The following is a 17,206-nucleotide window of genomic DNA, read 5'->3' on the forward strand; positions in this document are numbered from 1 at the left end:
AATTGTTCTACACAATGAACTTACCAGCTCACAAACTCATTACTTCATTGGCACTTATGACTGTATCACTATTCTCTTTCAGTTGACTGTAATGAGCAATCAAAACATCCACGTGACCATAAACCATGCTAAGGCATGTCACTACCATTCGCGGGATTAGTGTTAGGTTCAAAGACAGAGGATACATTCAAAATTGCATGGTCTGGGAATCTATCATGTATGTTTGTATTATAATCAGTTTACACCGTATTGCTTTGGCAGACAAACAATTCAGTTCCATCCCTCTTAAGTGACCACTCTCGCACGTGGCTAAAAGAAAGTCATTTGCTATGGGGTCTGTGTCTGAAGTACACAGCTTCCACTGATATTTAAATTCCACCACCAAGATGCATCATGGGAATGTAAAGAAAATCTCTCCTCTGCAAACATCAACTACAGGTGACAGGTTTCATCATTATTCTTATCCTTTGACATGGTGAATAGTGCTCTCTCAAGCAGTAAACTTGATACATGTTATTACTTCATCTATGTATAGAAAAAAAGGAACAAAAATAAAAATATTTAGAATAACACATCTTTACTGAGAAGTAAATCTTTGAAACCTAGCTTGTTGACTTTAAATTAAAGTAACATGTAAATTACTCATGGTTTGTGACCTTTAAATTACTCATGGTTTGTGACCTTTAATTTACTCATAGTTTGTGACCTTTAAATTACTCATGGTTTGTGACCTTTAATTTACTCATAGTTTGCGACCATTAAATTACTCATGGGTTGTGATCTTTAATTTAGTCATGGTCTGTGACCATCTTTAAATTACTCATAGTTTGCGACCTTTAAATTACTCATGGTTTGCGACCTTTAAATTACTCATGGTTTGCAACCTTTAAATTACTCATGGTTTGTGACCATCTTTAAATTACTCATAGTTTGCGACCATTAAATTACTCATGGGTTGTGATCTTTAATTTAGTCATGGTCTGTGACCATCTTTAAATCACTCATGGTTTGCAACCTTTAAATTACTCATGGTTTGTGACCATCTTTAAATTACTCATAGTTTGCGACCATTAAATTACTCATGGGTTGTGATCTTTAATTTAGTCATGGTCTTTGACCATCTTTAAATTACTCATAGTTTGCGACCTTTAAATTACTCATGGTTCATAACCTCTAAAGTACTCAGTTTGTGACTTTTAAATGACTCTGTGACCTGTACTTCACAAAGTTTATATCAAGAATACTCACCAAAACTGTATGCAGTCCAATAAAATTTTCAAATTTTTGAAACATGAAAGCATTAAAGTTCAAGAAAATACAAAGACAACCACAGCTAACACTTTTTAAAGCACTCATAGCTGTTTACTCATGAAAATGTCCATCATAATGATCATGAAGACAGTATGCATAGTTATAGTTTCTATTAGATTTTTTTATTCCACTGATCACAATCCCCATTTATTATTCCACTGATCACAACCCCCATTTATTATTCCACTGATCACAATCCCCATTTATTATGCCACTGATCTCAATCCCCATGTATTATTCCACTGATCACAATCCCCATTTATTATTCCACTGATCACAACCCCCATTTGTATTCCACTGATCACAATCCCCATTTTTTTATTCCATTAATCACAATCCCCAGTTATTATTCCACTGATCACAACCCCCATTTATTATTCCACTGATCACAATCCCCATTTATTATTCCACTGATCACAATCCCCATTTATTATTCCACTGATCACAATCCCCATTTATTATTCCACTGATCACAATCCCAATGTGAAATGAACACAAGGGCAAATTATTAGTACTAATTACCTTTCTAAATAACTGCTGAATTAACCTCAGATCAATCCTGCTTTCTTCAAGCTTATTTTAATTGTCCAAAGAAATACATTGTCATGTATGGAGATAATCCATTTTGTTATTTGGATTAAGGGCCGATTTTTCTCAGGTTGCCTGAAACCTTATCTAACTGAACACCATTGCTGAATACCACTCATGAAAGCTTGATTAGAGTTCTTGCTTGACAGATAAATCTTGGGGTGCATGTGGCTGGCATGAAAGAGCATAATTTTGTTTCCTTTACTGAGACAGCAGCCTCTCCAAAAGATGAAAACATTCCAGAGCAAGCCAACTAATTACAGCATTAAGCTAGTTTCTGAATACATGCATAAGGATGTTGGCATCTTCTTTGGTTCAGATCTCTGCATTTATACCAAGCATTATCAGTGAATAAATTACCTCGCCAATCCATAAACTGTAATATGGATTAAACCTGTTTCTTCCAAATTGCATGGAAGTGAAAGCCAGCACAATTTTTACAGAAATATATACATCATCACCCTATATATATATATATATATATATATATATATATATATATATATATAATTTTTTTTAATGCAAATCCTCTAAACTAAGTACACACAAATAAGTATTTGTTAACCAAACCATCAAATTTGATACTTATGAGTTTAAAGTCATTCACAATACATATCAGCACTATACCTGGAATCTTGTTTCCACTGCTTCTTATGACTTCAAGCCCTTTTCTACTTATGTTACTAAACTTCACAGAGAGAGGTAAAAAAACTTAAATATTTATAAGGTTAATAGCAGATGCATTCATGCTGCTACCTGAATAGTTATTATTGTAGCACAATAGTTATTATTGTAACACAATAATTTTTATTGTGGCACAATAGTTATTATTGTAACACAATATTTATTATTGTAAAACAATAATTACTGTAACAATGAGACAAACATATTTGTATATCTGCGATTTGTTTGAATGTTAGACAACTCTCACTGTAGAATAGTTATATTTGTAAAAAAATTGGGCTACCTGAGAGTTTTAAATGTGGGACAGGCTTCTACCTGAGAGCTGCATTAAAATGAAACAAACTCCAATGAGGACAGTTTAAACATGAAATAAACTTTGCCTACCTGAGAGTTGTGTGAATGTGAGACAGTGCATCTCACACTCCCCTATTGCAGCTGGCTGTGTGGGAGTTATGTCCACCTGAAATCTCACATTCCTTGAGAACATAGATGAGCTCCCTGACCTGCGGTACTCAGCCCTGAATGTTGTTGCTGAAACAACACTGTGGCTAAGATCTGGTGTCTGCAAGAAAAAACAATTGATCTCATATAAAATAGAAGACCATTTGTTGATGGCAGATATATCATAAAAAATCTTCATCCCTGAGAATGAACAATTTGTTTCCAACAACATTTGGTAAAATGTCTAATGTCAGTTTCCCAAATTAAAACATGACCCACACTATCTTCAACTAATGACATCATTTTAGTGTATCACATTTCATATGACAGTGACCAACCTAACTGAGCAATGGAAATCGGCAATGTGTGTGTATGATATGGAATTTTAATGTAGCTTTAACAATTTTTCAGTCAAACTGCTACGGTGTCTGTAGTGTAGCACTTTATAATGATGTCTAGCACTGGGGGATAATGCTGCAGACATGTAGCATGATGTCCCACCCAGTCACAGTGACCATAAAGCATATACATAGTTCTGACCATGAAGCATATACATAGTTCTGACCATGAAGCATAGACATAGTTCTGACCATGAAACATAGACATAGTTCTGACCATGAAGCATATACATAGTTCTGACCATGAAGCATAGACATAGTTCTGACCATGAAGCATAGACATAGTTCTGACCATGAAGCACATACATAGTTCTGACCATGAAGCATAGACATAGTTCTGACCATGAAGCATATACATAGTTCTGACCATGAAGCATAGACATAGTTCTGACCATGAAGCACATAGTTCTGAACATGAATTATAGACATAGTTCTGACCATGAAACATAGACATAGTTCTGACCATGAAGCATAGACATAGTTCTGACCATGAAACATAGACATAGTTCTGACCATTAATTATAGACATAGTTCTGACCATGAAGCATAGACATAGTTCTGACCATGAAACATAGACATAGTTCTGCCCATGAAGCATAGACATAGTTTTGACCATGAAGCACATAGTTCTGCCCATGAAGCATAGACATAGTTCTGACCATGAAGCACATAGTTCTGACCATGAATTATAGACATATTTCTGACCATGAAACATAGACATAGTTCTGACCATGAAGCATAGACATAGTTCTGACCATGAAGCATAGACATAGTTCTGACCATGAATTATAGACATAGTTCTGACCATGAAAAACCGACACAGTTCTGACCATTTAGCATAGACATAGTTCTGACCATGAAGCATAGACATAGTTCTGACCATGAATTATAGACATAGTTCTGACCATGAAGCATAGACATAGTTCTGACCATGAAACATAGACATAGTTCTGCCCATGAAGCATAGACATAGTTCTGACCATGAAGCACATAGTTCTGACCATGAATTATAGACATATTTCTGACCATGAAACATAGACATAGTTCTGACCATGAAGCATAGACATAGTTCTGACCATGAAAAACACACATAGTTCTGACCATTTAGCATAGACATAGTTCTGACCATGAAGCATAGACATAGTTCTGACCATGAATTATAGACATAGTTCTGACTATGAAGCATAGACATAGTTCTGACCACGAAACATAGACATAGTTCTGACCACAAAACATAGACATAGTTCTGATCATGAAGCATAGACATAGTTTTGACCATGAAGCATATAGTTCTGCCCATGAAGCACAGACATAGTTCTGACCATGAAGCAAAGACAAATAATTGATGCTGACATGAGCACTGCTTATCAGCAATCTGTCAATATTTCTGGAATCCGTGTTTTCTTTAATAGTCCACTATCTGGACAACGTCTGGGATATCTAACCTGTGGATAGTGTCTGCCCATTATTTAACTTACCCCAGCTAAATCATACAGTATCAGTAAGTCAAGAGACCTTCCTCTGCATTATGGACATGTGACCAAATTTTCCTCTTCCTACTTGCATGGATATTAGTTTAATAAGGAGACAATAAAAATATGTGCTGGCCATTTTATAATGAAGTGTTTTTGGTGTGCATGTGTGTAAAACTGATTTTAATGATGTTATTCAAGCTACTGCATAGCTATAGTCTGAATATACCTCCCCCTTTGTTTGAACCCCCCTACCAATTTCAATAACAGAAATCTTTAATGTGATTAAAAGTGCACAGAACTTAGTCAATTCATTCACTGATTTATAATTTATAACCCAACTGTGTCCAGGATCCTCTGCGACTTTCATGCTTAACAGACTTCCCATATTAACATGGCACCATATTGCGTACACTACGGGCGAGCCTCTTTTCCTCATACAAAACTGTGACGTTCATTCTTATTCGGTAACTGCTGGATAATTCCATAAATTACTCTAATGCTGATGGTTTAGAGTTATATCTCTTTGCACACATGAACATAGAAATTACACCGCTTGTTAAATCCATGGAAAAGGCAAATTTGTAACTGTCATTCTTTTATGTAAACAACTGGACATTACAGCATGTAGCTCGAGAAAAGAATGAATTGACAGTATGCATGGGCAAGAATGTATGAGGTGTCCCACAGGAGATCCAATGTTTTGGAATTTTCTGGTTCACCCTAATGGTAGGACAAATTTTTGTCATAAAGTCAGGGTATATTTTCACAGAAAATTACCATCTATGCAATAGCAACTGGTAAGGCATTACCGATGTTAAATATTCCAGTAAGCAGGAATCAGGAAAACCACTCATCAAATTGCTGTAAAAAGTGTCTATGCTGAGGACAATTGTAATAATTACTCATCCCTGGGCCAAGTTGATACATATTCATACACTAAGAACAAATCTGCATCCAGCTGATGCCTTTAACAAGTGCCAAAGTTTAACATTCTATAACATGTAGCATGCAACGATTATCGATTACATTTTCTATTTGCCAACTAGAGTCCAGAACATGTTGCGAAGTAAGTTGTCATTATACACACGTACCTGATGCAAACTTGATATTAAATTAGGTAGCAAAATCAAGACGACAGTGGATTTGAAAACTTTCTCACATATGGCCCTTATATAAATACATAATACACAAGGTCTGTCTGTATAATAAATTGAGAAATCACACCAATACAAGATTTCTTAATGATATTAATGTTTACAGTTAGGTATTCTAGGCATTATCTTAATGTGGATACATTGTCCTGTCAACGATCCATTACACATCTTTATGAGTTTGATCTGTGGTATGTTTAGAGCCAGAGAATGTCAAAATTGTATTATATTTCATCTCGCCAGAGTGTTACGTTCGCACCAAGTCACAGTAACTTTCAAGAGTACGGCTTTATTAATGCAGAAGCAAAGTGAAGACACCCATCAGATATTTCTGTAGAGTGAAGACATCCATCAGATATTTCTGTAGAGTGAAGACACCCATCAGATATTTCTGTAAGTATGTAAATAGTTTTCACAAGATAAGTGGTGCTAACTTGCATTTCAAATTATTTCACGTGCCTCTCCTGATTTCCAGCAAGTTTCACACAAATTAATGCATGCTATTGTAACCTATTAAATAAAGTACATAATGTTGAGACAACAGCTGGTTGGCCTGGTGTCAGGATAATGTGACTGGGTGGGACATCATGCCACATGTCTGCAGCATAATGCCACAGTGCTACACATCACTAAAAACTTCCACACTGCAGACATTGTAGCAATATGACTCAAATTGTTAAAGAGACGTTAAAAATCCAAAAACACACCCAAGTATGAGAAGGAAAGTTGCATACCCTAGATAATCAGTCATACCATGTATGATGGTATATAATGTGCCAAACTGCAAACATCATAGAACCAACCTGTCTCAAAATTTGCACACTGATCCTGACTACTTTCTGGCAATGCACACATACAGATCCTGACTACCTTCCCATAATGTGCATACAGATCCCGACAACCTTCCTATAATGTGCATACAAATCCTGACTACCTATAACACACATACAGATCCTGACTACCTTCCCATAATGTACATACAGATCCCGACAACCTTCCTATAATGTGCATACAAATCCTGACTACCTATAACACACATACAGATCCCGACTACCTTCCTTTAATGTGCATACAGATCCCAACAACCTTCCTATAATGTGCATACAAATCCAGACTACCTATAACACATATACAGATCCTGACTACCTTCCCATAATATGCATGTGCCTTGGATGTGGGAGGTTGCAGGTTCAAACCCTGACCAAGTCATACAAAAGACTTATAAAATGGTACATACAGCTGATTGTACATACAGCTGAATGGACTTATAAAAATGGTACTAGCAGCTGCCTTGCTTGGTGCTCAGCATTACGAGGTTAATGTTAGGACTGGTTGGCCTGGTGTCAGGATAATGTGACTGGGTGGGACATGCTACATGTCTGCGGCATGATGCCCCTGTGCTAGACATAACTATAAACTGTCACAATGCAGACATTGTAGAGATATGACTGAAAAACTGTTAAAGCTACATTAAAAATCCAAAACACACACACACACATAATGTGCATACAGATCCCAACTACCTTCCCATAATGTGCATACAGATCCAGATCTATGCTGTTCACTTGAAAGCTGCAGATTGGATTCCCACCACTGTATCTGACTTGATCCATTACTAGGATGTGTCCTTAGCTAGAGAGTTTGCTCAGCTTCAGGTATTTTAGTGCAGTAAAACTCCAAAATAAAACCAAATTTGCTTTGAACCATCAGCAGAACAAAAAGAATGGACCCTACTGACAATGCACACTATGCTATACACATCTGGTTGAACATGGATTAATATGGTTATCTATTCCATAAAGGCATTTCCACTAAAACCTACCGAGAGGAATGCATGGACTATATCTGCCTTGATCTGGCTGAGTGGTTTGTCCCTCACCATCACAAAATGGTGCTCTTCCCTCTCTGACCCCATCAGGGCACCAAACCAGGACTTCTTGGTCATTCTGCAGAAAAAAAACATAAAAATGCATTGAATGCTTTTTATTCTACATGCATAAGCTACAATAACCTATAGATTATCACTTTTGTTTTTGGAAGAATGTTTCATTAGTTTTATTTTGTACCTGATAGTGACTATTTTGAAAAAAAAGTAGAAGAATGGTGAGGAATTTGCTCACTTAAATATATTCCTATCTCTCTTGCATCCTCCCCACTGTGGGATTGGGCATGTAGAATAGAATAGGTCCAATGTCCCCACTGGGGCATCAGGCATGTAGAATAGAATAGGACCAATGTCCCCACTGGGGCATCAGACATGTAGAATAGGTGCAATGTCCCCACTGGGGGATCAGGCATGTAGAATAGGTTCAATGTCCCAACTGTGGGATCAGGCATGTAGAATAGGTCCAATGTCCCCACTGGGGCATCAGGCATGTAGAATAGAATAGGTCCAATGTCCCCACTGGGGGATCAGTCTTGTAGAATAGGTCCAATACCCCATGTGGGATTAGGCATGTAGAATAGGTGCAATGTCCCCACTGGGGAATTAGGCATGTCACCAATGTGGGATCAGGCATATAGAATAGGTCCAATGTCTCAAATATGGGATCAGACATATAGAATAGGTCCAATGTCCCCACTGTGGGATTGGGCATATAGAATAGGTCCAATGTCCCCAATGTGGGATCAGGCATAAATAGGTCCAATGTGCCCACCATGGGATCAGGCATGTAGAATAGGTCTACTGTCCCAACTTTGGGATCAGGCATGTAGAAAAGATCCCATGTCCCCAATGTGGGATCAGGCATAAAGAAAAGGTCCAATGTGCCCACCATAGCATCAAGCATGTAGAATAGTTCTAATGTCCCCACTGTGGGATCAGGCATGTAGAATAGGTCCAATGTTCCCACTGTGATCAGTTATGTCCAATATGCCTTTTAGCATACTGAAAGAGGCTACTAATGGTGCTACTCTCTTTGGTCTTGGATGGCTTTTACGTTTATGTTCCAAAAGAGCAAGATTACTTTTCAAGAGTGCAGCTTATGTAATAAGTATCTGACTTTCTTACTTTATAGATTTTACTCTATTTTTTCTTCATCTTTGTTTTGTATGAATTTTTATGATACCAAAATGTAATTACCACTATATAGCCAGCATTGTGCTGATGTACTGTTAACCCTATATAGATATATAATTAACATACATGTCTCCTATATTGTACTCCTGCCACTATAATGGAGATAAGATTATTAAAAAGAGAATACTGTTAATGTCACATTGTATGTCCACCACATGTTAAATAGTCTACTCTTCTTTTGGTGACATTGACCTTTGATTTTACCCCCCCCCCCCAATCAATACGCTTTTTCTTTACCTTAAGTGCAAGCCATTCACAAAGTATGACTCAGGTCTGTGATTAATACTGTTGTGTGTACAACTTTGACCTTGACCTTTCAAGACCAAAATCAAAAAGCTTCTTCCTTACACCAAGTTTTTTTGGAGTTATTTTATAAAGAACAAATTTGTATTGTGTATAAACAACTTTTCTTATTTCATATACAGTGACCTTTGACCTTTTGACTCTAAAATCAATAGGTTTCTTTCTTTCCCAATTGCAGGTCATCCATCAAATTTGATAACTGTCGATGAAGCAAAATTCAAGTTAATGTGCAGAAATATTTTTTTCTTTCAGTCACATTGACCTTGACCATTGACCTTTTAAGCCTGTATTGATAGTTGTTTCTTATCCCAGCTGCAAACCTTCCACACAATTAGTAACTGTAGGTTATCATGCATAAAACATTTTTCTTCTTTCAATCACATTGACCTTGACCTATGCGTTTTTGAGCCTAGTTCTTCATTAAAACAAATGCAAGCCATCCACAAAGTTTGTGAGGTTGTAGATGGTGGAGAACTGGAGTTATTGTGCAGAAATGAAATTGATAACTGGCAGACAGGTGTTGTTGTTGTAGAATTTAATGCCATTTTTCAGCACAAGATAGGCAATACATGCTGGCCAGCCAACATTGGCTGAATTCGAGACTCAAACCCACAGACAGATAATATGACATTATGACGCCACGTAAGACAGGCACATAAAAAGTGCATAATTCTTCTGAAAATAGCATCAGTACCATGATTAGTAAAAGTACATGTATGAAGATGACCATAATGTGTCCTAAGCTTCACAGCAATACACTGAAAACCACTGACATATTCAATCTGGCTGTAAGTATAAAGAAAACATCAACAGCTCTTAAAATAACCCAAATGAGACAAGAAGATTTATCAATATGTGTATCTGGAAGTAACAATCATAATATGTAACAAGTTTTACAATGGTCAATAAAAATATGTAAGCTACATTGAATTCACAAGAGTCCATTTCACCTTAAATTCAGTTGCAGGCCAAAAAGGGGCAATAACTCTTTACATAAATTGCAAGAGCACAGTGCTTTGTTGGTATGAGAATCTACAGATAGTGAAGATGATATGTACAAAGTTTGATGGTGACCCAATAAAAAAAATGCAATCACAATATACTGTCATACTTTACATCCAGCTGTAAGTAAAAAGTAGCAATAAATCCAAAAATGACATAAGCATAAATATATCTTCAGATGATTATAGTATGTACCATTTTAAATCAATCAAATCCTGTCAGAAATGTCATGTTCTTGAGATTCTATCAACCTGCTGCAAGATCAAAAGCACAATAATTAACATGAAAGTTGTGTGAGTGAAGTGATTGGATGAAATGTGTATCTTCGGATGACCTTCATGATTATTAAGATAAGATAAGAATTCTTTATTTCAGAATACAAAGTCCATACCTCTAAATTAAAATATAATTATAAAATAAAAACATTGTAAACATAAAAGAACATATATATCATACATACAAGTATACATATCCATCTACAACAATTAATTGTGCTATGCATTCTTAAGAATGACATTAAATGGCACATTTAAAGAGTAATTTGTTCCATCTACTAATAATATGAGAATTTAAATGAATGTCATAGTTCCAAAGAGATTTCAATATACAGTTCTTACTATTAGATATTCTTGTCATCATTGAGAAAACATACTTTCTCATTACTTCATCAAAACTGAATACATTCTAATTTACAAACATGTTGGAGGCACTGTTCCACCTAGGAAGACCTAATAGAAAACGAAGACTATTATTATAACCAATAACTAGTTTTCGTTTCATACATTCACTAAAGTTTGTCCACAGAGGAGCAAAATACATAGTGCAGCAGTAAGATCTGAATAATCTAATTTTGATATTCAATGAACAATTCTTAAATTCACGTAGAAGCATGTTTGTTTGAGTACACAAAAATCGGTAATGTTTCATCATATCCTCATTATCTGACCGATTGGATTTCAAAATATGACCCAAATAGGTTATCACAGCAATACTATAAACAATCAGAGACTAGTTTAGTTCACAAGATTCTGTCATTAATCAGCTGGAAGACAAAAGAGCAATCTCCATTGCTGAAAAGGGCAAACTCTACTGCTCACCTGGCATACATAACAGTTGACCATTTCACTAAGCAGGCTTACATAGTACTGAAAGAAAGCAACTCATGCCAAGAATCTTCAGAAACTCTGTATCATGTCACTACACCCATTTTACATGTCTGATAAAATGTAATTTATAGGTACATTTCCTAAACAGTAATTTGATTTTATACTTTTTCTCCAGTTATAAATAGCAAATTATTTTATTTAATCCCATATTGTATTCTGAAATGCATATTTTTACAGTTGGGTTTCCTGTTTCAAGGGTGAGAACTCTACTACAGATCTATCATTCTCAATAGTTCATGTGGGTTATGTCCCTTGCTTGATTCACACTAGAGATATAGAGAACAAATATTTTAAAAGTATATATATAAAAAAAACTGTTTATATTGCATATGATTTGAGAAGTATTTCTAACTGTGCTAATTTCATTAATATGCACAGATCTTGCTCATACTAAATTCACTGGAATTTCTTAATGACTTATGTCTATTTACCAAGTTTACCTGCAATTGGATCAAAACTACAATCTCAAGAGCGGTAAATCTGTTTAAAAATATTTTCTAGAGTGGTAACAAGTGCCAAATCAAGTTAATATGCAAGGATCTCACTCATAACTGACACAGTCTAAAACCTTGATGATAGAAACATGCATTCCCAGCTTGATCAAAATCAGGTCAGAAATATGGACTCCAGAGTGGTAGCAAGCTCAATCAGATGCAAGATCACTTCACTAATATACACAGAAAGTGCTCATATCTGAACTTGTCCAACATGTCGCTGACATCAACCTATATTCCATGTTTGATTAAAATTGTATCAAAAGCCTCTGAAGTGGAAATTAGCAAATAACGATGGGAAGACTGTCACAAACTCATATGGTCTTTTGGCCAGGTGAAGTACAAAATATGGCACTAGTTGTGTCCATAATCATATGAAACAGATGGTCATGAGGATTTCTATGAACTCCTGTCTCTACAGATGGTTGAGTGAGGTACAAACCATGGCACTTGCAGTGTTCATAAAATATTGCAACAGATGGTCACGAGGATTCCTTTAAATCTCCACCTCTACAGATGTGGTCGTATAGAAACCAGAATTTTCAACAATCCAACTGTCTCACACCATCATTCTAATCTCAAAAGAAAATTTCTGTTAAATTGAGCAATGACAATTTTTGTACAGTAAACCTGTTATGAGAGACTGCCTCTTATACCAGCAAAAAGCAATATCTCAAGACAGGTGGTCTCTCATAGCAGGTTTATACAAAAAAACAAGTTTCCAAAGTCCAGTTTCAGAACAACTTCAAGAAAAATAACCACAATCACTGTACATATATTCTATTCTTTATTAAAAGTTCTTGCTAAAATATTGTATGCAATCATCTAAAAACAAAATTATATGGCAATAAAGATATACTTAAATCATTAAACATGAAATCACATTTACATCTGAAGGTCACATAGTTTAGCATATGATCTCATTTCTGAATTACTCCTTTTCCTTTATAACAACCAAAATTTGTTTTACCAACGTTTAAACTGCTTTTTTGCGAGTGGTCTGCTCTTTTTCACTTCTTTCAGTTACAATAATTATTTTCTCCAGCCTTAAAATTTGTCTCTTTTTAGTTGGAGGTTCATCCATTGTTATTAAGGTTCTAGGTGTTAAAATCATTATTGCTCACTTGTAATACTGAACGTAAAGACGGTTTTGACTGGGCTTTGGGAAAATATGAAAAATCTATACATGTGCATAACATATCTAACAATTAATGATACGGATTAACTCTAAAGACAAACAATATAAGTGACCACTACGTCAACTTTGGCAAATACAATGGCAATTTGTGACATGTACATTAGCCTGGTCTACAGACTGTTGCATCTATCACTGCTATCAACAATGCTTTTTTTAATATTCTTTTTATGTTTGTTTTTAATCAGAACAATCGTTACTATCAAACAGTCGCAGTAACAATTTCATACAGTTCAGTGGTGTCTGTTCTCACAATACAGTCATTCATAGGGATGCCGGGTCCTATGATAAGGCGGGGAAGCAGGCTAATTGCGGGAATAATTAGTCTCGTTCCCTGCTTTGTATGTTCCGTGCATTGCTCACCCCAATAGGAATAGTGTAGAACAACACAGGGAGCATACAAAGCAGGGAACCAGACTAGAAAATAATATACATATACTTTAGTCTGGTTTACGACAGAAACAATAAGCATAGCTCAAATAATTTAGACATTGGTGGCCAGCCTATGTTTTAAGTTTTTCTTTGTATTTATTTAGAATGATATGAGCAGTTGTTCTTACAGGGATTAAATAAAGGTTGGTGGAGTTTATCCTCGTTTTTGCAATGCGGTTGTTCTTAGCAGTGTCGAAATGCATATTTTGCCAAGACATCACGGTTGCTGGTCACGTTCAGCAGGTGGTCGCTCAAGACAGAGCATTTATATAATATAATCGATCTGTGCATTATGATTGTGGTTTGGAAATGACAGGTGGCCACTCAAAGCAGAGGTTGCTCATGGCAGTTTTTACAGTACTTACAGTAAGGTAAATGAGTACCCTAAGGTGTATAACTGATGTACACCTTTTACTGCAAAAAATGCAAATTAAACTTGTAATAAACTGAAATGCATACATCTTTATGATCTTAACATTACCTGATACAGAAATTACAGAAAAATAATCCATATCTGGCACAGGATAGTGAAATATCCATGCTGGGTCAGAATTCACTAGTGAAGTATAAGGAAATATCCATGTGGGGTCAGAAATCATTGGTAAAGGATATGGAAATATCCATGTTGGATCAGAATTCATTGGTAAAGGATAGGGAAATATCCATGTGGAACCAGAAATCATTGGTACAGGATAGGGAAATATCCATGTGGTATCAGAATTCATTGGTAAATGATCGGGTAATATCCATGTGGGGAAAAATCATTGGTACAGGATATGGAAATATCCATGTGGGATCAGAATTTACTGGCAGACCTTCAGCCTGGTCTCTGCCTTACAAAGTTTAAGCCATTGATATTAAACCCTTATCCTGTCTGATGGAATACCACCAATTTGGTACCACCAATTTGGTTTGTGTTATTCTAGTGACATGTGATACCTTGTATTTCCAGACTGGTGCTAAGCCTTGCTGGATTCTTACAGAATGCATTCGATCAAGAAAAGTTATGGGTATTATCTTGCATGTGTTACACAGTTTACAGATGTATTATACAGTTTACACCTGTGAGAAAGCCATGTGATATTTATGGTAAAATAAATGAATTCACTCCATCACTTAAAGCATGAATTTCTGCAAATTCTTTTGCCGTTTGACTATGTTCAAATTTTTTCACAACGTGCACCTACTACTACATACAAATTATTTACTTTTTTATCACTCTTTCCGAGTTAGTGGAAAATAATCTGATGCACAGATTTGATAAATTCCACTGCAGGCTGGATACAATTTTGGGCAGAATCAAGGACTTAAACTGTGACCCACGCAGCCAAGTGGGGTAGCCTTATTCCCAATTCTTGGGGTGGAAGTTTTCAATCACATTTCAACACGTACCATTCATTCTATGAATAAAATACTAAGTGAATTATGAATTGCACTTACTCAGGTGAGGATTCCGGTGTCATGGAAACCTCCTCTGTAGGCACTGAAATGCAAGATGATTATATATAAGTGGAGGAAAACAAACTGAAAAAAAATTAAGATGACATTTTTTTTCCCCTTGGTAGAGGTCCAGATAGAGACAGAACAAAGTGATACCTATAAAATTTGCTTTGATTGCTATCATGGTGACAAAAATTATTTGGAACTAACATGAGGCATATGAAAAATATTTTATGAAAGTTTAATATTTCTGAGAGGTAACTGTGATTCCTATTGTAGACGATAACACATCTCACAAAGGTTAATGACTATCTTACACATCCCTCACACTGCATTCTGAGAATCTTTCAGATGTTTAGCTTAGAAACAAGAGTATTTCATGTACACATGAAAAAAACCCATACATGGTCCAACTTCATCAGTTTGGAAACATATCAAGTTTCCTTCATTTATACAAGTTCAATATTGTCCAGAAATAAAATGCAAGGGTGAACTCTCTTTTTGGTAATATTGATGTTGAACTTCAAACTACAAGTCCCTAATATATAGGGCTCTTTCTTACACAACTGGATTATAATATGTCAAATTTCACTGATATTGACTGAAGAGAACTTTTGCACATGTCAGGAATGACATATGAAAGAAAATCTATTTTTAGTAACATGGATCCCTCCATCAATAGCAGTCTTTCTTATGGCAGAGGAAAACACGTGGACAGTTTTGTACAAATGCAATGTGTAGTGCTGAAGTTACCATTTGGAAAACAAAAGTACTGGCTTTGACCTTGCAGCTATGAGCCCAAAAATCAACTGGAATCCATCACTGGGCCAAGGGGGAATAAATGTACTAAATCTAATTTATGTCCTCTAGAACTTAAGTTAACATCTGGAAATATAATCGTCATGTCTAGAATATTTTGTGCAGGAGTAACCTTGAAGATAATAACACATTTGGAGCAAATGACAAGACAAGATGGCTGCCATGAATGGATGGTTCTAACACAGCTCCACTCAATATTCAATGAACTTGGTGTAAAAACTGGTGTTAATTATGCTAATACCTACTGCCATATTTTATACTGTGGATTTATGACAATATTACCGGTAAGTTAGTGTAAGTGAAATTTAATGTGAAAGTTTTCATTTATTCAAGTGAATTTGGAAACCTGTTCAAAACAAAGGATTTTTGGTAGCCATTATCCAAGATGGCTACCAAAGTGGATTAATTAGAAATTGAACTACATCTACCATATCTGAACTTCAGATGATACCAACTCAAACACATTATGCAAGTTTCTTTTTCAAAAGTCGATGGATATGTGCTAGTCATATATAAAGATTTCATAGTATGCTTTCTATCACTGTTATGAACAAGCTGAAAATATCAGAATCATGGAAACATATTTAAATACCGGCCTTGTAGGTTCCTTACTCAGCACACATAGCTCAACCTTTTCTGCATCATTCTCTGGCTTTAGTATGTCTGATGTACCTGAAGATCAGAGCCACACAAATAATCCCATGCAGGAAAGTCAGAGTGAAAATGAAAACAATGGTACAGATGATGATTTGGAGTTATCCAATATGGCTGACTAGAATTCCTGAGGCTCAAACATAATAAATACAGTGTACTGTGCATATAGATCCACAAAAGTCTGAGTCTGTAAAACAGATTTTGGATTCAGAACCTTGCATGACTTCATGCAGTTCAAGTGTTCAAAATGGTACTATCTACAGAACACAAGAGAAAAACACTCTGACAGCTTCAGATGCCATAAATTTGGACACAAACAAAGACTCTGTCAATCAATGTATTAGAAATATTAGGAAGCTGGCAAAGAGGAGAATGCCAGTGCTTGCTTTATAACAAATCTAAATGTATCTATTGAGGCTCTTGACTCTAGCTATTCAATGGACACTACTGTAAATGCAAAAGTTAACGGATTTTCAAGGTCTGTATGTGACTCTGAAGATGCTAATATATATGAACATTTAAATATGGAAATAGGATGTCAGAATGATAAAAGTAGTATGGAGACAATCTCAAT

At 35.7% G+C, this 17,206-nt stretch overlaps 1 protein-coding gene across 2 annotated transcripts in view; it reads right to left on the reverse strand.

Moving 5' to 3' along the window:
• LOC149784961 (serine/threonine-protein kinase BRSK2-like) overlaps nucleotides 1-17,206 on the reverse strand; it is a 250,696-nt gene that overhangs the window by 27,067 nt on the left and 206,423 nt on the right. For both annotated transcript variants that reach the window (XM_089978615.1, XM_089978614.1), the window contains exons 15-17: nucleotides 15,160-15,202; nucleotides 7,871-7,994; nucleotides 2,968-3,145 (exon numbers count right to left, since the gene is read on the reverse strand). In XM_089978615.1, coding sequence (XP_089834741.1) covers nucleotides 2,968-3,145; nucleotides 7,871-7,994; nucleotides 15,160-15,202 — 345 coding nt within the window. The remainder of the gene's footprint in view (nucleotides 1-2,967; nucleotides 3,146-7,870; nucleotides 7,995-15,159; nucleotides 15,203-17,206) is intronic.

The sequence above is a fragment of the Sinohyriopsis cumingii genome, chromosome 13 (genome assembly GCF_028554795.1).
Source record: "Sinohyriopsis cumingii isolate HCF-2022 chromosome 13, ASM2855479v2, whole genome shotgun sequence".
Taxonomy (NCBI): Eukaryota; Metazoa; Mollusca; class Bivalvia; order Unionida; family Unionidae; genus Sinohyriopsis; species Sinohyriopsis cumingii.